The sequence below is a fragment of the Octopus bimaculoides genome, chromosome 7, assembly GCF_046866305.1.
Source record: "Octopus bimaculoides isolate indiv1 chromosome 7, ASM4686630v1, whole genome shotgun sequence".
Taxonomy (NCBI): domain Eukaryota; kingdom Metazoa; phylum Mollusca; class Cephalopoda; order Octopoda; family Octopodidae; genus Octopus; species Octopus bimaculoides.
The window spans coordinates 82,752,235-82,774,428 of NC_142934.1; the positions used below are offsets into that span (position 1 = coordinate 82,752,235).

At 35.2% G+C, this 22,194-nt stretch overlaps 1 protein-coding gene and 1 pseudogene across 1 annotated transcript in view; one reads left to right on the plus strand and one right to left on the minus strand.

Moving 5' to 3' along the window:
• LOC106872053 (meiotic recombination protein SPO11) overlaps positions 1–22,194 on the plus strand; it is a 660,224-nt gene that overhangs the window by 104,696 nt on the left and 533,334 nt on the right. The window contains exons 6-8 of the mRNA XM_089355583.1: positions 5,344–5,430; positions 13,779–13,817; positions 15,224–15,328. Coding sequence (XP_089211709.1) covers positions 5,344–5,430; positions 13,779–13,817; positions 15,224–15,328 — 231 coding nt within the window. The remainder of the gene's footprint in view (positions 1–5,343; positions 5,431–13,778; positions 13,818–15,223; positions 15,329–22,194) is intronic.
• LOC149134793 (histone-lysine N-methyltransferase SETMAR pseudogene) lies at positions 3,313–4,831 on the minus strand (annotated as a pseudogene).

A 22,194-nucleotide genomic window follows, 5' to 3' on the forward strand; every position in this document is an offset into this window, starting at 1 on the left:
CAGCATTGCATAATGTCTTGGTGGCAGTGTGATGTCTCACGAGGAGTTTATATCTTGTAGACATTTTCGGTCAGCTATTGATAAAGTGAGTGATATCTTCCACTTTCTATGACAGTATGTGGATTTAGAAGCATATGCATCTCTTTTCTTACACAGAAATTTAGTCTCTGTCTCTTAATATTGGATTGCAAAAGCATAGCCTTCTTGATGAGATCTGATGTTTTTATTACAGGTCCAGGAGAGGTCACTATTTCTGTCAATGTTGCAGGCATTCTCCACGATGTTATTACTTTCACTGTTGAGTATATATGTGCTGTACTTATTTCTTTTCGATTTTCAGTAGGTGTTGTCTAAGTGACACTCAGAGGCCATCTGGACTGATCATATACCTCTACCTCTACTCCTCCATTTAACATAGGTTCTGTTTGTGTCACTATAGATGTAAGCTACCAGTTACTGTTAGTAGCTTGATAGTCTTGATGGCTGGGTTGTGGCTTTCTTCAAGTGTCTAGCCTAATATCCCAAATGTACTAGCACTGGCACTGTGGTTATATGCATGTATATGTCTGTGTGTATATAAATATATGTATGTATGTGTATATTTGCATGTGTATATATATGTGTGTATGTCTGTGTGTATATGCATGTATATATATTTATTTATTTATTTATTTATTTATGTAGAGATGTTTGTAGTTTTATATATCTCGCATTTCAATTATTCTGTAGAGATAATTTCAACAAATCAAGAATTCCTCTTTTACAATGCTAAATGTGAGCTTATTCTTCATTGTTTTTCAAGTACATGCCACTGGCCACTCTGAGTTACTTCTCTTATCTCCTTTCTGTCTTGCTTATAGCTCTCTATCTCTCTGTCCATCCATGCATCTGTTTGTCCCATCTACTTTCATTTCACCTCATCAATATCTGTCGATTGATTGATCAGTCTGTCTGTCAGTCAGACAATCAATCAATCAATAAACAATCAATCATTTGTTCAGGCCTCATGTATTTATCAGTAATTCAAATTTAGTTGCTAAGAAAATGAAGCATATAATGTTCTGTTATCTTGATTTTAAAAAAAGTTAACGATTTGTCGTAATATATTTTGATATTGCCTTTGTTTTATATAACTTCTAAAATGTACCTTGCAATGTGAGGAGAATATATATTCTTCATGTAAATGATTTTTGTTTTACTTTTGTTTCCATCTTGTTTAATAAATGTTTTCTCAAACTCTTTTTCATTTATTTGAAGTTATTTAAGAGGGTCATAATTCATTCAAAATTTTACAAAGTTATGTTATTATTCAATGTTCTTTCAATAATTGATGGTTGAATGCTTTCCCTTAAGTGAGCCAGAAGTTGAGCAGTGGCATTATTTATGAAATATTATCTTTGGCATATGGACATCTTTTTGTTACTTCTTATGGTAGTTTATTCAATGACTTAAACATGGACAGAGTTCTATGTCCTGAAAATCTCAAACATATTTCCTTTTCAATCAATAGCATGCATTTTGGAACTTAAACAAGTGCCTGTTATATATGTTTGAAAATTTTCTTGCCAGTATTTCAGTTCTTGATAGACTATGCATCTTCATAAACTTTATGCCTTGTGAAATATTCATATGTGTCAGAAAATGACCAGCTAAAATGCTATAGGTCGTAAGTGTGCAGTCACATAGTAACCCCACAGAATGCCATTATAAGCCAAATAATAAACCAATCACCACTGCATTAACTTATTCAAGCTTTTCAACTTTATTGAAAATTACTTTGCCTCATGCAAAGTAATTAACAAACAATACAAACTTTTGTTGAAATTGGATGCACTGATAACTTTCTTAAAACTGATTTTGCTAAATAAAATTAATTAGTCATTAAATCATTCAAAGTTGTGTTGGGGGTCAACACAGCTTAGCTCCTGAAATGTGTAAATATGCAAAGTTGACATTCAAAATACTGTTAAGTTTTGTACACTGCTGTCACTGGTTGCTATATGCAGTCTCTGCTTTGGTATATTATATTCAGACAAATTTTCATATTGTAGTATTCTTTAATGATATTTACATTTAATGGCACTGAAACCCATTGAACATCAAATTTTGATTCCTTGCTAATTTAACTTCAAACACAAATCTTAAATCTTATACTGATTTCTCAGGCTGTTCAACATCTCAAGGAGCTAATTTTTTTTTGTCAGAGTTTCCAAAATGTCTACAGTGACAAAGAAATGCAATTCATGTCAATGTAACTATGACATTTTCTAAAGCAACAACAAACTGTGGAAAGTAGGACTGACTGTCAATACATTAGAACAGTGATTCCCAACGTGGGGCATATGCCCCACTGGTGGGGCTTGGGAAATTTGTAGTGGGGCATGGAACCCCAAATTTTCTTTTCTTAAGTGGGACATGGAATTGTGAAAATACTACACCTATACTCAGCCTAGCCAAACCAATCCCTCCAGCCAAGCATACTGTGTGAAGACTGTTTACTACAGTATAGTGCTGTTCTAATGCTACAGCTGAAAGTAACAAAATTGTCTCCTCAAATCAAGGAAATCTGCCGTAGTCACCAGGCACAAAGTTCTCATTAAAGAGATTCACCTTTTTTTTTAGTTAATAATGCACTTTCTTTTGGTATTCAGTATTTAAGAGTTATTGATAGATTCTTTTCTATCAAATAACTGTGATAGAATATCAAAAATAAAATAATTTTTTCCAACCACCTGTGGGGCATGTATTTTTCTGGAAAGCTATAGTGGGGGCTTGGAAGAAAATATATTGGGAAACACTGTACTAGAAGAAATGAGAATGCCAGGGAACCAATTAGTATGGAAGTTAGTATTAGAAAATGTAAGAATAATAAGAATATACTTTTGTAGGTTTTTGAATTGATAACTTGGCTTTTGTATTATTTTGAAGTATAGAGGTGAGCACGATAAAGTAAGTGAATGAAAATCCTGTTTAAGTATTAAAGTAAGTGTATAAGTGATTTGAAGAAGCAAAGGATATATTTGTAAATGATCTTTGATTATGCTTTTCAATAATCTATCAGCCAAAGTTATCTCACTGGTTATATTTTATTTTATAATATATTTTTTATTTTAGATTATTAGACAAATAACAAAGTCGTTGAAAACAATGTTAAATGTTTTTAGATAAACGTTTGACTCATTTTAATTGCTTTGATTCCTTTTAACTTATTTTAGCTTGTTTTATATCAGGTATCATTAGGTTGTCAAGAAAGTTCTTGCAGTTTTTACCTTTAAATTCAGATGCACATATCTCGGCTCAAACAAAACTTTATTAATTGAAATAAACACCATCAGAATCAACACACTTTTGCCAATGCGAAACAAGGCTATTTATGCCAGTAGTATAAAAATCCTGCGTTCTGGTGGCAATGAAATCATTGAAGGCATGTTTGGCATCGTCTTGGTTTTTGAAGCATTTGTCACGCAGGAAGTTGTCGAGATGCTTGAAAAAGTAGTAGTCGGTAGGCGAGAGGTCTGGTGAGTATAGTGGATGAGGCAGAGTTTTGTGGTCCAATTCGTTCAACTTCTGCGGGGTCAGTTGTGTGATGTGCAGCTGAGTGTTGTCGTGGAGAAGAATTAGTCCTTTTCTATTGACCAATGCTGGCTGTTGTTGTCAGAGTTTCTTATGCATTTGCTGACAGTACTTCTTATCCATTTGCTGACAGTACTTCTCCGCCGTAATTAATTTTGCCTGGATCCAAAAAGCTGTGATGGATGAGACCGGCAGCAGACCACCAAACAGTCACCATGACCATCTTTTGGTGCAACTTTGGATTTGAGAAGTGCCGTGGAGCTTTGTTGGCATCCAACCGCTGAGTTGAGCATTGCTGGTTGTTGTAAAGAATCCACTTTTCATCGCAAGTCACAATCTGGTTGAAAAATGGGTTGTTTTTGTTGCGTAGAAAAAGGGAAGACGACAGTTCAAAACAGTATTTTTTTGGTTGTCGTTCAATTCATGTGGTACCCATTTCTCAAGTGTTTTTTTTTCCAATATCTTTCAAGTGGTTGGAAATTGTCGTATATGTTACGTCTAATTCAGAAGCAAGCTCTCGAACAGTTGTGCGTGGATTGGCTTCCACTAAGGCTCTTAGTTGATTGTTGTCAGCATCCGATGGCCAACCACTACGCTTATCATCTTCAAGACTCTCATCACCACTACGAAATTTCTTGAACCACCATTGTGCTGTATGTTCATTAGTAGTTCCTGGACCAAACACATCGTTGATATCGCAAGCTGTTTCAGCAGCTTTTCAGCCTAGCTTGAACTGGAATAAGAAAATTGTGCGAAGTTGCTTTTTGTCTATGTTGTATTCAATGTTCTGGAAAAAATGGCCTAATTATTCACAAAGAAAAAGAGCAACATGATTAGATAGAGCGTAAAATGGGCTTTAAAATGATATATAAAGTCAAAGTAAGTTAACAAAAATTAATCTGAAAATACATCATTTAAAACCAAAATTAAAAATTCTGCAAGAACTTTCTTGACAACCTAATACCTCTTCACAGTTGAATGGATAGTGGGTAATAAGCAGCCTCTACCACTCTGTAAAATTACTTATAAAAATATAAAAATAACCAAATTGTAAACTTAATGTAAAATGTAAAACCTGTAATTCAGTTTCCATTGTCTTTTTACATTTTTTTACTCATTTTCGACTTGGTAGTTATTATAGAAAATAAAGATAAATTTTATCATTTAAATATATATATATATATAATATATTAGGGGCAAATACATAAATTTATATATCGATGACTTCCTACTTACCAACAAATCTGCTGGAATGCATTAATAATTAATATACAAGTCATTGTTTTTGATTCTTGCTGTTCACTGTGCATATGCTGATTTATTATCAGTTGGAAGTTATAAGTGTGCATCAGCAAATAATTTGTTTGCTGAAGTTATAAACAAAAGCCCAAAACTCTTGCTAGATTAATTAGTCCATGGAGGCTTTGGCTGATGAAACACAATGATGTTGAAACATTGAGAGTCCCAAAGTCCCCTTATGCTAATGAACTGAGTGTTATGATCACATATTTGTCTAAAATGACAGGTTGCTCTCCAATGACAAAATACTAAAGCACTTAGCATATTCATGTTTGAATCTGCTGGAATGTATTAAGAATGAATATGCAAGTCATCATTTATAAATATATATTCACACATATTTTTGTATATATGTATATACATACACACACACATATACATACACATGCACATGTATGCACGTGTCTTATATTAATGTTTGTTTTTATATCAAGTTATATATGTATATGCATACTTATTTCTTAATTTTAGCTCTCAACATCTAAAGGTTGCATTGCTGGAGATTTACAATTCCATGATGCAAATGGAAATTTTATATGTTGCAAGAATACAAAATCTGTAAGTTAGATATTTTAATTCTTTTGTTTTCATTGAATTTATTATTCATGATAGTTTGCCATTCTTTTTACTAAGCTATCATATGCTGGAAAAAACTTCTCAGTGTCATATTTTCATGCTTCTGTTTCACGTTGACTCATGTAGAAAGTTCTAAATTTCTTTCTCCTGATCTAATTACCTCATCCAAACTTCTTTGTGCTTTAGGTACCTCTTTTCTGTCTCTCTACTATTTTCTCCTATTATTCCATATATATATTTTTCAACCAGCTTAATATTCATTAACAGAACTAGAGAATTATGTTATACACAATGATCAATGTGAGTGTGTTCATTCAGTTTACTTCATTACATATCACTTATATTATTTCTCTATAAACTTGAATTCCTTTGTATTCCTTTCTTCTTCTGAAGTTCCCACATTAGATTCTTTAGCAAAACCCAGCCATCTAATTAATGAAGCTAACTTGCAATCTATTTTTGAGTTAATTTTTAAAGGGCTCAATCTTGAGAGTGAATGAAAGAGCTCAAAGTCAAAACTTCGGCAGTGACATACTTTAAATTTCATTCAGCACATATACTAAATCTCAACTCTACTTAATATGTGCCATACATGCCTCCTGTTCGGTATCCATTCATACATATCATACCAAAGACCATGGGAATCGACCAAAAATTCTTTTTTCCGCAGTTTCTTTCACCTGAAAAACAGCATCAATGATACAAAAACCAAACTACTTTACATCCACTTCATCTCTGTTATAGCTTTTTTTATTATTCTTTCTACTTAGTGTATTTGATAGATTAGTTTTTCTCTGTTAAAAATATCCCTTTCTATGACACTACTATTTCTTTTTTTTTTTTGTGATTAGTAATCATACTCCTATTGTCAGTTGTAGAAGATAAGATCTTCCTGCATAATTTGATTATTGAGTTAAGTAATAGTGTAACTTCCACCCAACCCAATGCCTTCATTGCCCTAGCAATAATAAAAGGAAGTTTTTGAGCTTTCCTTATCTTCCTTAATACATTATGTTCACAGAAATATATTTACTTCTTTCAAACAGTACTTTTATTTTATTTTGTATTATTTATCTGCTAAGTTTTATTTAATAATAACATTTATAGATATGATATTGATATTATTGCACTTTGATTTTACACACATGAACACCACATACACAAACTTCTATTAATCTATGTACACACAGGAATTTATTTGTTAGTTTGGAGATATATCCAATACTTAAAGAGTTTCTAGACCCTCTAAAGACTTAAAAATATTGATTATTGTGGCTGAGATTGAGTATTAATTGTTGCATCTTAGTAGTTAAATTGCAAACAATTTTTTTTGTTCAAGTGAAGGAGGAGGGTCAGAGCCAATAAACAGTACATATTTTTCAAAACTAATCATGTTGATGTGGGTGATTTTAACAGAGACCTCTGTAGGTTGACAACTTATGCAAAACGTGAAGAGGAAGAGATATACATAGGCTTTCAATTCTTAGATGGAAGGATTTGCTGAAACTATTTAATTCATATCTTAGGGACTGAGAGTCATTGATAAGATTTGGATAGATAAGTGTGTTTACAGATAGTTTAAATCAGCAGGAACCATAACTACATCTGTTGAAGAACCAGTGAGCAGCATGTTGGTGATTGATGGTTTTCTTCCAGTTAGACAGATGGTGATTTTAGTAGATGCTGTGTAGAATGTGTGTAGCAGCTGTACTATCCTGTTATGTGAGTAACACTGAAACTTTAATGTGTAGTGACTTAACAACTGTTTAGATCTGAAGAATTATTTGTCCAAGAAGGCAGCTTTAATAGTGTTATAGCTGTGTAGGTGCCATCAAAGATCCTTGAGGATTATCATATATAGAGTAAAGACTGAATACTTTAATTATGTGTTTACTGCATGCTTCTTTTATATATGCAGTAATTCTGTGTTATATTTTTGATGAAGACTAAATTACCATCTTCATTGGAGGATGTTTTATTGATTTGTTAGTAATCTGTGGTATTTAGGCAACATGACACTTGTGTACAGAACAAGAATGAGTGAAAAATGATGCCATCTGTGCAGAATGTAACAGGGAGTGTTATAACTGATGTAGACAGATGGCAATTTGGAAGAAATAGTTGAATTTTGAAACACAAAGGAAGTGATCGATTGTGAGTTGGAGAGAGCCAGTTGACACTTAGTACAAAGAAGTGTTCTGATAAGAAACTTCTTAACCAAACAATGAGACAGTAGTAGAGTCTATAGAATGGAAACATCATCCAGGGGCTTCTCTTGGCAGTGGGTAGTATCATTACTTTTCCTGGTGCTTTTATTGTTAAGAGAACATTATACCATGGCACAATGAGCAAATCTCCAGTAGGTTTGGTTCTACGGAAGCTAAAAGATTCAGTTTAATAAGGAGGTGGTTATTTCCATTGTATTTGAGGTGTTGAGAGTCAAGATAGCAGTCGACAGAGCTAGTGAGATTTAGGCTTGACATACTGTGACACATTTCCATAAACCACATAGGTCTCCATGGAGAAGACAAAAAGCCTGAGAATTTGGTGAAGTGTTAGCTTGGAAAAACACTGTGAGAAGATGATGACAATGACACTATCAGGACTAGATTCCTTCTTTTGGCTGACAATATGGTAGAAACACTTGACGGTAGTGTGAATATGGTGGTGAGATATGTGAGACTAAGAAAAATTTATGAAGGGTTTTGTGTGTGTTGCTAGATTAGAATTGGGAATTAGATGTGTTGCAAATGGGGTGTACTTATCAGTTAAAATACTGCTTACAGAGACACCTTGTGATGGGCTGGTAGATTCTACAAAAGAGAGACCATCTTGACCAGGGAAGAGAAAACACTATCATAATAGAGGAGATGAGTTTGCAAGTATTTCAGTGCACAAAATCCGTTTTTAGTAAGTTGATAGACATCTTGTACACATTGCAGTGGTGACTTCATAATTGGAAAGTAGATTTCTTTTGGGTGTTGCTGGCAGGGTTTTTCACTTACACCACTGTGAGTGAACTACTTTGCCTATCCCACTATGAATGAAATTGTGTGGATATGGCTTCAGTCATCTAGTTACATGTACCAGGGATGAAACCTATTTGCTTCCAGAGGTATAGGAGAGGGGAAAAGGTTGAGCACTTAACAATAAGCTGAATTGAATTACTAAAAAGTTTAATGAACATTGGTTGTTCCGTGATAGATTGATATGGAGCAGGAAGATATAATTAGGCAGTAATCAGATGATTGTATGTGCATGGGGAGATGTAGGATAGAATAATGCTTGGGTTCAGAAGTATGTCAATAATTAAGGATGTTTAGAGATCATCTGAAATTCTGAAAATTGAAAAGATCCAAAAACCAATACTTTTTCTTTGAGATCATCTGCAAACCAAAGCCTGTGTTTGGTACCAAACATGACTTAAAAGTAAAAAGTATGCAAACAATTTTATGTTCTGTCCTTATTCCACTTCATTTACCAGTTTATTGCAATCCAAACAAACTATAATATTTAAAGTCTTTATTTATCCCACTCAGAGTGAATATTCATAATGCAAATGAACAATAATGAGAAATACGGTTGCTAGGCTATATTTACATACCTTTACTTGGAGTTTTGCATTTAGGTGTCTTGTTTAGTATGTATTTTTACATTACCCTAAGCTAATGAATGATATTTTCTTTATAATTATGGTAAGTTGGTAAAATCACCCACATGCTCCACTTGGCTAAGACTATCAATGTACTCTAATGGTATTGTGGTGATGACCTGGAAGAAGAGGGCCATGACGTCAATGGTCAAGGGACTGACTGGAAGAGGACGCGTGAGAAGGGAAGTGCGGGGGGTGGGGGTGGCAGGACAGGGTCATCCTCTTTTTGGCCAGCCAAGGCATTGCAAACGGACATGAGGGAATTTGCTCTTGGCTTGGTGAGACAGCAGCTGCTTATACTGGGTAACAGAGTAGGGCAGGACCTCCAGAGTGACTACTACTAGATGGGCACAGATGAGAGGGGAAGGTAGATGAACCTCTTTTCATTTCCCATGTGTGACAAGTTATTTTGGTAATTGTATACAGACGTCATTGTCCCCTTGATATGATGGCAGCGAAGATAAGGATGTCATCAGACCTTTCTTTGACGAAAGTCACGTAGTAGCCTGGGTTTGAAAGGTCAAAGTTGTGGCCAGGCTACAAGGCAGCGAAGATGTAGCGAGCCTCATGGCTCTGTATTTGGAGGGGAGTGCACTGGCACTGTACCTCAAAATGGATGAAGAAGAACAGTTGAGTGTGGTGAAGATCAAGCAGCACTTGAGAAGGCTTACACAGATGGAGATTATGCTGCCTTTGCTAAGCTGAGAATGTTCAGATGGAGAGGGGAACAGGTCGACGAATATGTTGTGGAGGTATGGAGGCTGGTTGTATTGTCTGGTCTTACCGGTGAGGGACTTAAGAAAGTAACGCGACTGACTTTTGTGAACAGATTTCCTGATGACATGTCAGTGCGACTACAACAGTTGCTTGGTGGCAACAAAATGGCGATGAGCGAGCTCATCGTTCAAGCCCATGTGTTGGCACAAAACACCGGGTGGAAGGTGGTAATGGTGGCACCCAAGTAAACTATTGAGATGCCCTGTAGAAGAGAGACGGCCCTACTTCGTGGAGGTGGGAGATGAAGTCTGAGTCAAGCTACCAAAGGCACGCTGCACAACTCAGTGGAACAGAGCAATAGTGATGGCTGTCAATTCCAAAAACAACATCTCTGTGGATGGAATGCCACGTCATGTCTTGGATGTTCATAGGATAGTCACTTTGTCGGATGATGATTGCGGAGAAGAGGAAGAGAATGAGGTTCCCAGTTTAAGAAGATCACAATGTGCAAGGTGCTCACCCAGGTGGGTGGTAGATTTTGACATGGAGTGAAGTGAGATTGGGGGGCATGTGGGGATGAGCTGGAAGACGAGAACCCTGACTTCAACGGTCAAGGGACTGACTAGAAGAGGAAGCATGAGAAGGGAAGTGCAAGGGAGAGAGGACTCTCTTTGGCTGGCTGAAGCATCGCAAATGGATGTGAGGGAATTCACTCTGAGGTTTGTGAGATAGCAGCTGCTTATTCTGGGTAATAGGGTAGGGCAGGATCGCCGGAGTGACTACTACTAGATGGATGGGTGCAGATGAGAGAGGAAGATAGGTGAACCTCTTTTCATTTCCCATGCATGACAGGTATCCTTATAGTCATAAAACTTTAGTTCAACCTATAATAGATACATACAAATCAGAATTTTGTTTCAAAGTTTGGTGGGATTGAACTAGGCTCTTCTTGGGATCTAAAACGAGGGCTATAGTGGAAGACTCTTACCAACTTCAAGCAACAAGCTATGAAATCCTTACAATCTCTCAGTTTCCTGTAATTCAGACCACCTCATGGTCCTGGCAGACAAAACTGAAATGGCATTGCTCTGGAGGATAACAAAAGAGATGCGGTTGAACAGCCACTCTGATTCATGGGACTTGCACTTGCAGACAACCATCTCTGCCCTGATAGCAGTGAGCAGAAATATGGTCTAGGGACTGAGTACACTGGAGGTCTCCACTGCCACAAGCTCAACCATAAATCTGTATGTGAGCAACCAATACTTTGACAGTTTGCTCTTCTTGACCTAACAAGCAAACATACTATTTTCCAAATCCGAAAAATTCTGAAACATTCCTAGTTCCAAGGATTTCTGGGAAGAGATCATATACCTCTATTTATATCCAAGCTGGTCTTCATTGAGCAGATCTATTATCAAAGACCTTAAAGCTATGGCCATCATATATTTTGAAATTTCTAGAATATAGTTTGTGAGAGATTTGATAGTTGAAAGATTTCAGAAGGCAATGGAAATACATCAACTGATGGAAAACATTTCTACTTGGAGCAAATGACATTTTTCATTGTGGATTTTCAGGTATCAATGAATTGTGGGGAGAATAGATTATATGTAAGCACTGATGTCATATAGAAAGAACTTCTGTAACAATGCAAATTTGAAAAGGCATGATTGGAAAACCGTGTGTAGTACAGGTTCTAGAAGATAAAACATTGAAGTAGCGACAGTTAGTGATACAAAAGCATTAAACACTTAAGCTGAAGGGTATTGAGACAGATTATGGTGTTATACAGTGTGTATGTTTATACCATGTTTACTATGGATTTACTCTGTTGGAAACTTTAGTTTAAATTGAAGTCAATCCATAGATTTTAACCATCACTGCATGTATAAACTAGTTAAATTAATTAGATATTAAGGACAGTCATAAAATGACTGCCATGTTTAAACAATCTAATTGTGAATAGAAAGAGGTTAGTTGGGCTACTGTTTCAAACATGTTTATATTCTCATCAGCAACTTCTAATCCTATACTTAAATGACCAATGAAATTGTATTTAAAACCACTATACACAAATTTGAATATTTGACACATTTTTGGCAGTTTGACTAGCTCAATTTCTGATGTGTTAAGCAATGTTTTCTTACTAAAGTTTACTATGTGCTAAATCCATAGATCTTGCATTGCATGTGTAAACTAATTAAAATTAGATACATTGGACAGTCATAAAGGGGTTGTCATGCTGTTATAGTTTCACTGTTGACAGAAGGGAGATTGGCTGTATGTACATGATACTTGTTTACAACCATCTAATGTATCCAATTTTAATTAGTTTACACATACTGTGATAGTTAAAATCTATGGATTTATACATAGTTGACTTTAGAATAAAAACAAACACTGCTAATATGTCATTATCTTATTTAGTTGAACAAACTGGCAAAGATGCAACAAATGTTGAAATTAGTGTTCCTGGTTTAATAAAGTGCCTGTTAATAGTATCTTTAAATACAATTTCACAGTGATCAGTTAAGAGTATAATAAGTAGTTACCAAAGAGAAAGTAAATACATTTGAACTTACAGTTGAGCAGATCCCCCTTTTGTTGCCCATAGTGAGATTGTATAAACATAACAGCTTCTTATGACTAATCAAGGGCATATACAGTGATAGTTAAAACTCTATGAATTCACTCGGCATCAATTTTTAGTATGTAAAAATAATGCATTACTAGTATAAACACTAGTAATGCATTATTAAAGTGTGTAGAATTTATATAGCTTGGAAATATTTTGTAGTATTTTTAATTTCTGACCTTCGTGCTGGTGGCACGTAAAAGCACCCACTACACTCTTGGAGTGGTTGGCATTAGGAAGGGCATCCAGCTGTAGAAACTCTGCCAAATCAGATTGGAGCCTGGTGTAGCCATCTGGTTTCACCAGTCCTCAGTCAAATCGTCCAACCCATGCTAGCATGGAAAGCGGACGTTAAACGACGACGATGATGATGATGATGATGATTCTCAGTTTTTGCTGTCCTGTTTTAGTGATTTTAGTATATGTGATGTTGATGAGAGTCTTGGGGATTAGGTTAAGCATTTGTCAAGAATATATTTAGAGTTGTATGTTATTAATAAGTGGAGTGGAATGGATGTTGAGTTATACCTTTTATTTAGAGTTACTCTGCCTTAATGCTGATGCATAAAACTATATCATTATTGGAAGATAATCTGGACATCATTATTCAAGGTGTATTGAAGTTACATCTTCATACAAAAGTATAATACTTTTATGCACAGCCTAGTTTGCTTGGATACTAATATATTAGTTTTGTCCTAGATTATAGGATTTAGATGTGTGCTTACTATATCTAACATATGAATATATTTTACCATAGATACACAGCATCCTTGTATTTAGTAATAAGTAAATAAAACAGTTGGTAACAAGAAGGGCATCTTACTATAAAGCACTGCCTCAGAAAACCTGCCTGACTGACACCAGAATGGGAAAGTGAACATAGAATACTGCTTATACTGAGGATACTTACATGTACATGCGCGCGCATACACACACACACACACACACACACACACACACACACAGATATACAGTTGTGCTATAAAATTATTGCTATTTTGTTTATAAATGAAATATACTTTATGACAAAATATTGAGATCTAGCCTCAACTATTGTTTCTCATATGAGGCATATATTTCTGCTTTGAGGGTAAGTATCCAGCTTTAAATAATTTATTACGGCAGTAAGAAATGTTTGTAAGTTTTCAGCATATATCACATGCTTCCATGGAAAATAATTTTAAAATATTCACAGCTCTTCTAATTTAAATTTTATATTTTTGTGTTATACTGAATGATACATTAAACCTGTTGATGTGTAAATTGCATTCTATTATCACTGATAATGCATTATGTACACATGATCTATTTTTCTTTTAGGGCATCATGCTGCCATCAAATGTTATGGAAATTAACAGTATCCTTTATATAGCAAAAGTTCAGAAACTTAATTAATTGATGCATAAAGAGTACTGAAAAAATAAATGAAATTAGGAAAAATATACCGTACTTTCTGGCATGCAAGTTCATTAAGTGTAAAATGCAAATGTTCAAACGTTGTAACTATCTTTCCAAATCCTGCTGTATGTCACATGGAAGTTTTAGTCTTCAAAAGTTGTCTTGGTGTATAAGTCAATCTATCTTTTTTGGCTCTAAATTTTGGATGAAAATATTCAACTTGTGTGCAGGAAAATACAGTCAACAAGAATAGTTACCAATTATTGAATAGAAAATCAGTGTATAAGATGCACAAAAATACTTTCATTTTTATTGTATTTAGTATAATCATCATAATCGTCATCGTTTAACGTCTGCTTTCCATGCTGGCATGGGTTGGACGGTTTGACTAAGGGCTGGCAAGCCAGAAGACTGCACCAGGCTCCAATCTGATCTGGCAAAGTTCCTACAGCTGGATGCCCTTCCTAATGCCAACCACTGTGAGAGTAGTGGGTGCGTTTTACATGCCACCAGCACGAGGGCCAGTCAGGTGGTACTGGCAAAACTCCTCAATAATTTCTGAGATTGCCTTTAGGATACAAATTTATTGGAGAGGTATACTGACAATTGAGTGAACAATAGTACTTGATTATCTTATTGCTCTTGGAGAGATGAAAGACAAATATTTGAACTTAAAAGGTAGAGGATTAAAACTTATTAATATGGTATTCCACTGGTGCTTTTCTCTTTCTGTTCTAGCAAAATTTAGGGGAAACTTAATAAAAGTAAAATATCATTAAGTTTGAGAACCTAAATATTTGATAGGTGCAAAGTTAATTTAATTATTAATAGCTGAGATCTGACTAGTGTTTCGAAAGGATATTACTAAACTAAGAGCCTGAGTTACTGGAAAACAACAAGTATTACTTGTTGCATCTGTATGCAGATGAGTTGTACCTAATCATATACTTGCCTACGTTTTAAAATTTTAATAGTCTCCAACTACTTTTTCTCAACATCTTGGGAGAGTTGAGTGATTCCAGGTGAACTATCACATGCAATCAATCCATTCAATCTTAATTCTAAGTTGCCAAAAAGGCACTCATTGGATCTAATTTCATAAGCAAAACGTAACTCACAATGATATGTCTCCATATATTTATTTATCCAATAACAGTTACCTTTCCTTATTTTCATTTCATGTCTATGATATTTTGCCCTATGAAATGAATTAGTAAAACAGGCTTTAAAGCACTATTTCCCAGAGAATGAATAGATAAATAAAAAATAAAATTCCATCTTTATTTTGTGATTTTGTTCAGTCTAATTTGTCATTTCATATAGTTGCAATTCTGAAAATTTTATTTATCCTTAATGCATATTTATACATATATACTCATGCCCTATTTATTTTAGTAGTGGAAAAGGATGCTACATTTCAACATCTGTTAAATTATGGAATCAGTGACCAATTTCCTTATATAATTATAACTGTAAGTACTTAAAAAAACTGAATAATGTAAATTTTAACTGTGAAATCTCAATAAATCCTGTAGAACTGTAAGTTAAATCAACTAACAAGGCAAAGTTATACACGGTATCAAATGAACTGAATTCTTGATTAGTGTAGATTAGTAGTTTATGAATTTAGGATTACAAAAATGAAAGCAAAAAATTATTCATCAATGATAGGATAAGTGAAATTTTGAAGATGCTTTAATGAAGACTAGAATCCACACTGCATTAGCATGAAAAGTGGATAAAAAATTATGATAGTAGTGATGATGCTGATGATAACAATGATAATGATGACCAAGGTTTGACTTGTCAAAATTAGTCTGGTTGTTCAGTTGACAATATCTTAACCCTTTTGATACCAACCCAGCTGAAACTGCCTCTGGCTCTGTAGTACAAATGTCCTGTTCTTAAAATTTGTCACCATTTATGTTCCTAACACTAGCTTAATGATAACTAAGTTATTGTACTAAATTCTTTATTATATTTAAAATTAATTGAAAAAAAAACACAGAGCATCTCAACGGAAATATGGTAACAAAAGGGTTAAAGAAGGCAGTATGGTCCAGGTACAAGAAAGGCAGAATCTAGATTATGGAGAACTAAGGAAACCATTTGCAGCTTGAGGATGGTAGTGTATGTTGCTTCCAGTAGAGGTATGGAAGATGCCATAGGCTTTTAGTTAATCCACTATGATTTAACTGGCTGGGATTGGACCTAAGAAGGACAGCAAAATAGTAACTTATGGATGGACAGCTGATTCTTTTCAAAAACTGCTGCAATGGAAATATCTATATCTGTTCATCTGTATGAGGTATACAACAATTTCATGACCAAGTATCAAAACCTTAAGTCCACTAATTGTGGACTTCAAATTCATTTGTTTAACCTGTCAAATTTGACACCATCTTTGGTTAAACAGAGGTAAATCTAGGTAAGTCCATTCAACTCTAATTTCAGTGACCTTGTTTGGTTTTAACACAAGTATATATTCATGATATCTGTAAAAACAGCCAGTTATGTATGGGTACAGGCATGGCTGTATGGTAAAAAATTTGGTTCTTAGCCACATAGATCTGGGTTCAGTCTCACCGTACGGTACCTTTCAGTTTTTGTCTACCAAATCCGAGTGGGTATGATGGACAGAAATTGAAATAAGTCTATTGTGTGTATATGTGTATGTCTTTGTGTACGTGTTTGTTTCCCACACCTCACTGCTTGACAACCAGTGTTGGTGTGTTTATGTCCCAGTAGTTTAGCACTTCTGGATGGAGAGAGAAATACAGGGGAGCCTCAAGGGGGAGAGGTTGTGGTAGATATGTGAGGGCATTGAGGATTATAGCAGAATAGTGAGGTGTCAATGACAGAGAACAACACAAATGAGAGAAGGCATAGAAAGAAGGTGATAAGTGGAGAAAATAATGAGAAATGGAAGTGGTTTAGGATGGGAAAGAGAGGTAACTGAAAAAGTTGAGTGATGTAGTATGTGCCTATTCTGCTCTCAGGTGATAGGGAAATGATGGTGTTAGGGGTTGAATTGTAGTGGAGAAATGGTTGATGAGGCAGAGACGATGATGGCGGGGGAGGGACAGAGCTCCTCATAGACATGCATTACCAAGATGGTTTTAGAATATTGTATTAATTCTGCTGTGGTGGATGAGTCTATTCCTGTTTGTGTGTGTGTGTGTGTGTGTGTGTGCGCGTGTGCATGTGTGTGTGTGTGTGTGTACACACATTACTTTGCTTTGGGCTCTCAAACTAATAGTAGTCTTGTCTTGGACTTCTTCTGCACCTAATGTCTCTTGATCTGCCCATAGCTAATTTCTCATACAAAGAACAAACAGAAAGAAAGAGTGACAGTAAGAGAGGAATTGTCCCTAATATATGACCAGTACTTTATCAACACAAACATAGAGACTACTACAAAGTAATCTACCAGACTTTCTAGATTCAAGCATAAATGATAGTTATAAGTTACAAGAGGACCGAATGAAAAAGGTACTCAGTATTATCATGTATGTATGTACAAAATGCTTATATGTGACCAAAAGGATAGAGCAAAGAGGGAAAGCAGTGTGATCTAGGAGAAAGTAATGACAGAAGAAGAGTTAGAATGTGTGTGTAAAGAAGCAAGAGTATATAAATATATATATATATATATCATCATCATCATCATAATCATCATCATCATAATCCTCATCATTTAATGTCCGTTGTCCATGCTGGTATGGGTTGAATGGTTTGAACAGAGCTGGGGAGCTGCACCAAGCTCCAGTCTGATTTGGCATGGTTTCTACGACTGGATGCCTTTCCTACTGCCAACCACTTTACAGAGTGTGCTGGGTGTTTTCACATGGCACCACATTAGCGCTTTTATGTGGCACTGGCATGTGTGGATTTTATGGGCTCTGGCACAGGATTCTTGCCAACCAATCCTCTTCACCAGGGAGAGCAGCCTTAACACTTCTGTTGTGGAATATGGGTATTCTTGAGTATAGCAAGGTGCCAAGTATCTCAGTCCTTTGTCATCTTGTCTGAAAGGTTCAGTATCCCAAGATCATCCTTCAGTACTTTTTTCCATGTCTTCCTAAGTCTCCCTCTTCCATGGGTTCCATCTACTTCAAGAGATCGGCACTTCTTTATGAAGCTGTTGGCATCCATCCACATCACATGACCAAACCATCACAGTCTTCTATCTTGCACGCTGCATCTAATTCCTCTTATGTCTAACTTCTCTCTCAACGTACACTTACATTACACATCCAGTGGAGCATACTAGCCTCATTTCTCTTTAATCTTTGCATGTCCTCTACAGTCAGGGCCTACATCTTCCTACCATGTAGAATTGCTGTCAGTTTACATGTATCATACAATCTTCTTTTCATTCAGAGGAGGGAGAAAGCTTTCATAGCCAACAAAGGCAAAAGCTCTCTGAATTTCCTCCATATTATTCTTATTCTCACAATCACACTCTCTGTGCATCCTCCCCCACTACTAATTTGGTCCCCTAGGTAGCAGAAATTATCTACTACCTCTAATGGGCCACCAAGGCATTTGAGAAAATGAATTTCCCAAGTCTCTAAAGATTTTTATGGATCATATGCATCTTCCAAAACAGATAATGGAGCCTGGTACAGCTCCTGGCATTGCTAGTCCCTGTCCAACTGTCCAACCCATGGAAATTAACTTCAAATGATGACAATGAGGATGATACACACACACACACACACACACACACACACACACACACACACACACACACACTATAGAATATTACCTGACAAAGTCATCCAAATGTTTAAAAAATGTACTTAAAAAATGGATGAAGCTGATGAGTTATATGTGTGTGTATGTGCCTTCTTCTGTATTAAGATTTTAACTTAAACTTAGATATGGAGGAAAGACAGGTGATTATATTGACCCTGATACTTGATTAGAATTTATTTTATTGACCTGAGAAGATTAGAAGGCAAAGTCACTCTCAGTAGAATTTAAACTCAGACAGCAGAGCTTCCATTTCTATCAGTCCACTGTCTTATTGTCTTTGTGTACATACATATTAATATATGCATATACATTATTATACATAAGTGCGTATGAATGTATATATCTATAGATATAGGTACAGTTATGCAGTACTTATGTGATCATGAAGTATAATATTGTTTATGAGACGTTTTAATTTGCCACCTTACGTACCTGATTTCAATTTTTAATGATGTCAGTTTTGTTTCCTTTTTATTTATGTTAATTTTTTGTGAGAGAATTTGCATTATCTAAAACGAATATTATGATGCACTAAAGATCTGAGATTCTGATATTTTTATAGTTTATTGATTTCAATGTTTTCTTTAAACTAAAAAAAATGACATTAGGATATCGTGGATGCAAGTGATTCAACATTTAGGTTAAACTTTCTTTGATATGAAAATAATTTTTAATCTATTGAATTAATTTTCCTCATACTAATATATCTAGACCATGTAAAGAGTTGTGGACCTCAGTAGCTTGTTTTGTTAATTTATTATGCTGCTTCATTATTTTTCTGTACTTGTGTGTATTTTGTTGTGAAGGTTAGTAGGAATTCTTGTCTTCCACAGTCTCATTCTGCTTGATATATTACAAATTTTCTGCCTCTATTTCTACTTTTTCTGTTGCCAAGCAACTCAAGAAAACTATTGGAAAATTGGTCTTGTGTCTGCTCTGGCTAAATCTGGACTACCATAAAAATGCCATTTAAAAAAAAATTTCTGTATATTCTTTTCATTTTTTTGGCTCATGATTTTTAAACATTATTATAATAATTTTTGTTTAGCTTTGTAACAAAGATTGCATTGTTCTCTGTAATATTTTCTCTCATTCTTGTTAGATTTCTACTTGTCTTAGAATTTGTGTAGAACTCCAATTTGCTTCTCTTACTCATTCTTTTTCTGTTCTTCTTTTGATGTTACGTTTTTGGTCTCCTTGATAATTGAAAGGTAAGAAAGTCAGAAAGACAAACATTTGTGTTTTATATATTGAAACAAACATATTACACTAAATTTTATATATGTTTTGTAAACAAAGGGGGAAAAGTTAATTAAAATCATGAAATAGAAGTGAAATTTTAGAGTATCAAATTTTATCAAACTACAACATGAATTGATATCTCAGGAAATTATAATATAATGATGAAAAAGAATTTAAAAGTATTCAAAAAGTCCATTTATAATTGAAATAGTTTCTCATTGAAAAATGTAGTAAATTACTTTTAAATTACTACAGCAAAACATATTTTTATCATAAAAAGAAGGTCAGCATATGTATATATGTATAGATATAAACATGCACGTGTGCGCGCACACACACACACACACACACACACACACACACTCTCTCTCTCTCTCTCTCCCTTCCCCTCTCTTTCTCTCATGTAATAATTCCTCTCATTAAACACAACCAATCTACTCTGTAAGATATATGCAAAACTTGAGTTGGTTGGTTTTCTGTGTTGCTGTGTGAGCAAGTGACAACTCGTCCAACTCATGTCAGCATAGAATGATGAATGTAAAATGGAGATGGTATATGTGTGTGCATGTATATACATACATGAACTTGATACATACATATTTATATATATACATACATACATATGTATATATGTGTGTGTGTATGTGTCTGTGTGTGTATGTATGCATATTCTTTTATTCTCTTACTTGTCTCAGTCATTTGTCGGTGGCCATGCTGGAGCACTGCCTTTAGTTGAGCAAATCAACCCCAGGACTTATTCTTTGTAAGCCTAGTACGTATTCTATCAGTCTCTTTTGCTGAACCTTTAAGTTACAGGGACGTAAACACATCATCATCGGTTGTCAAACGATGTTGTGGGGGGGGGACAAACACAGACACACAAACATATGCACGCACACACACACACACACACACACACACACACACACACATATATATTTATATACGATGGGCTTCTTTCAGTTTCCATCTGCCAAATCCACTCACAAGGCTCTGGTTGGCCCAAAGCTATAGTAGAAGACACTTGCCCTGGGTGCCATGCAGTAGGATTGAACCCAGAACAATGTATTTGGTAAGCAAGCTACTTACCACACAGCCACTCCTGCACCTATGTAAATGTAAATGCAGAAATTACTTCATTTCTTTTAGTCTCAGTTTATTTTATCCATCAAAGACAAGGCCACACCAAAAGGTTTCAGCACTGACTATTTGTTTTTTTAATGTTATCTCTGTATTCTATGATCCACAGGTTAGTTGTTATTATGTTTGAGTATTGCAAATGGTTGGATCAACAAGTTGCAAGAGTTTTTTCTCCACCTTAGCTATCACCTTTCCCAGATGGTTTATTTGGAATAGTAGACAACGATTAATTTAGAAATCCTTTATCAGTTTCAAGTAGAGTGAGATATTGCAAGATTTTTAACCCTTTTAGTATGCAGTTATAAAGTTATAGGCTTTCAAATACTTATCTTATGTTGTATATTTTCCTGCTCCCATTCTGATTTTTGTTATTTGTTATATGTCAATGTTTTGAGCCAGAATTTCAAAAATTTTCCATACATTCTCTGGAAGAATCAGAATAACATAGGATGTGATCAAGCTGGACCTTTAACTGAAATGTAAAAATCCATCTGATTGATATCCCTACAGTTTCTTCCCACCTAATTTCATTCACAATGCTTGGATTGACCTGAAGTTATGGTAAAATAATCTTGCTCAAGATACCATGAAGAAGCATGAAATTCAGGTCCTTGTGGTTGAGAAGCAAACTTTTTAAACATTTGTCCAAGTTGCTTCCAAATATATAATTTAGACAGCTGCATGAAGAAATGCTAATCTCTAATTGTGAAGGGAACCTGTGGAAGGGGTAGGCTCAGGAAGACGTGAGACAAGGTGGTAGAATATGACAAGGTTGTAAATACTGAGCCTCACAGAGGTGTTAGCAAGTGATTGAGACTTCTGATGATTTGCTGTGCTTGAGAAGACACATCAAGCTAAGTGAATCATGGTTGTGGCAAGTAAAAGGCACCTGTGCTGATAACTCATAAAGGCACCTGTGACGTTGACATGTAAAAGGCACCTAGTACACTCTGTAAAGTGGTTGGCATTAGGAAGAGCATCCAGCCATAGAAACCAAGCCAAAACAGATGCCTGGAGTCTGGTGCAGCTCTCCAGCTTACCAGCTCCAGTCAAACCATCTATCTAACCCAAGTGAGTATGGAAACCAGATGTTAAAAGATGATAATGTTGACGATGAAAGTGTAAATTAATAGTTTTATGCTGAAAGAAAAGGAAGCAAGTAGAAATGTCTTTGATGTTTTAAAGTTTGAGCTTT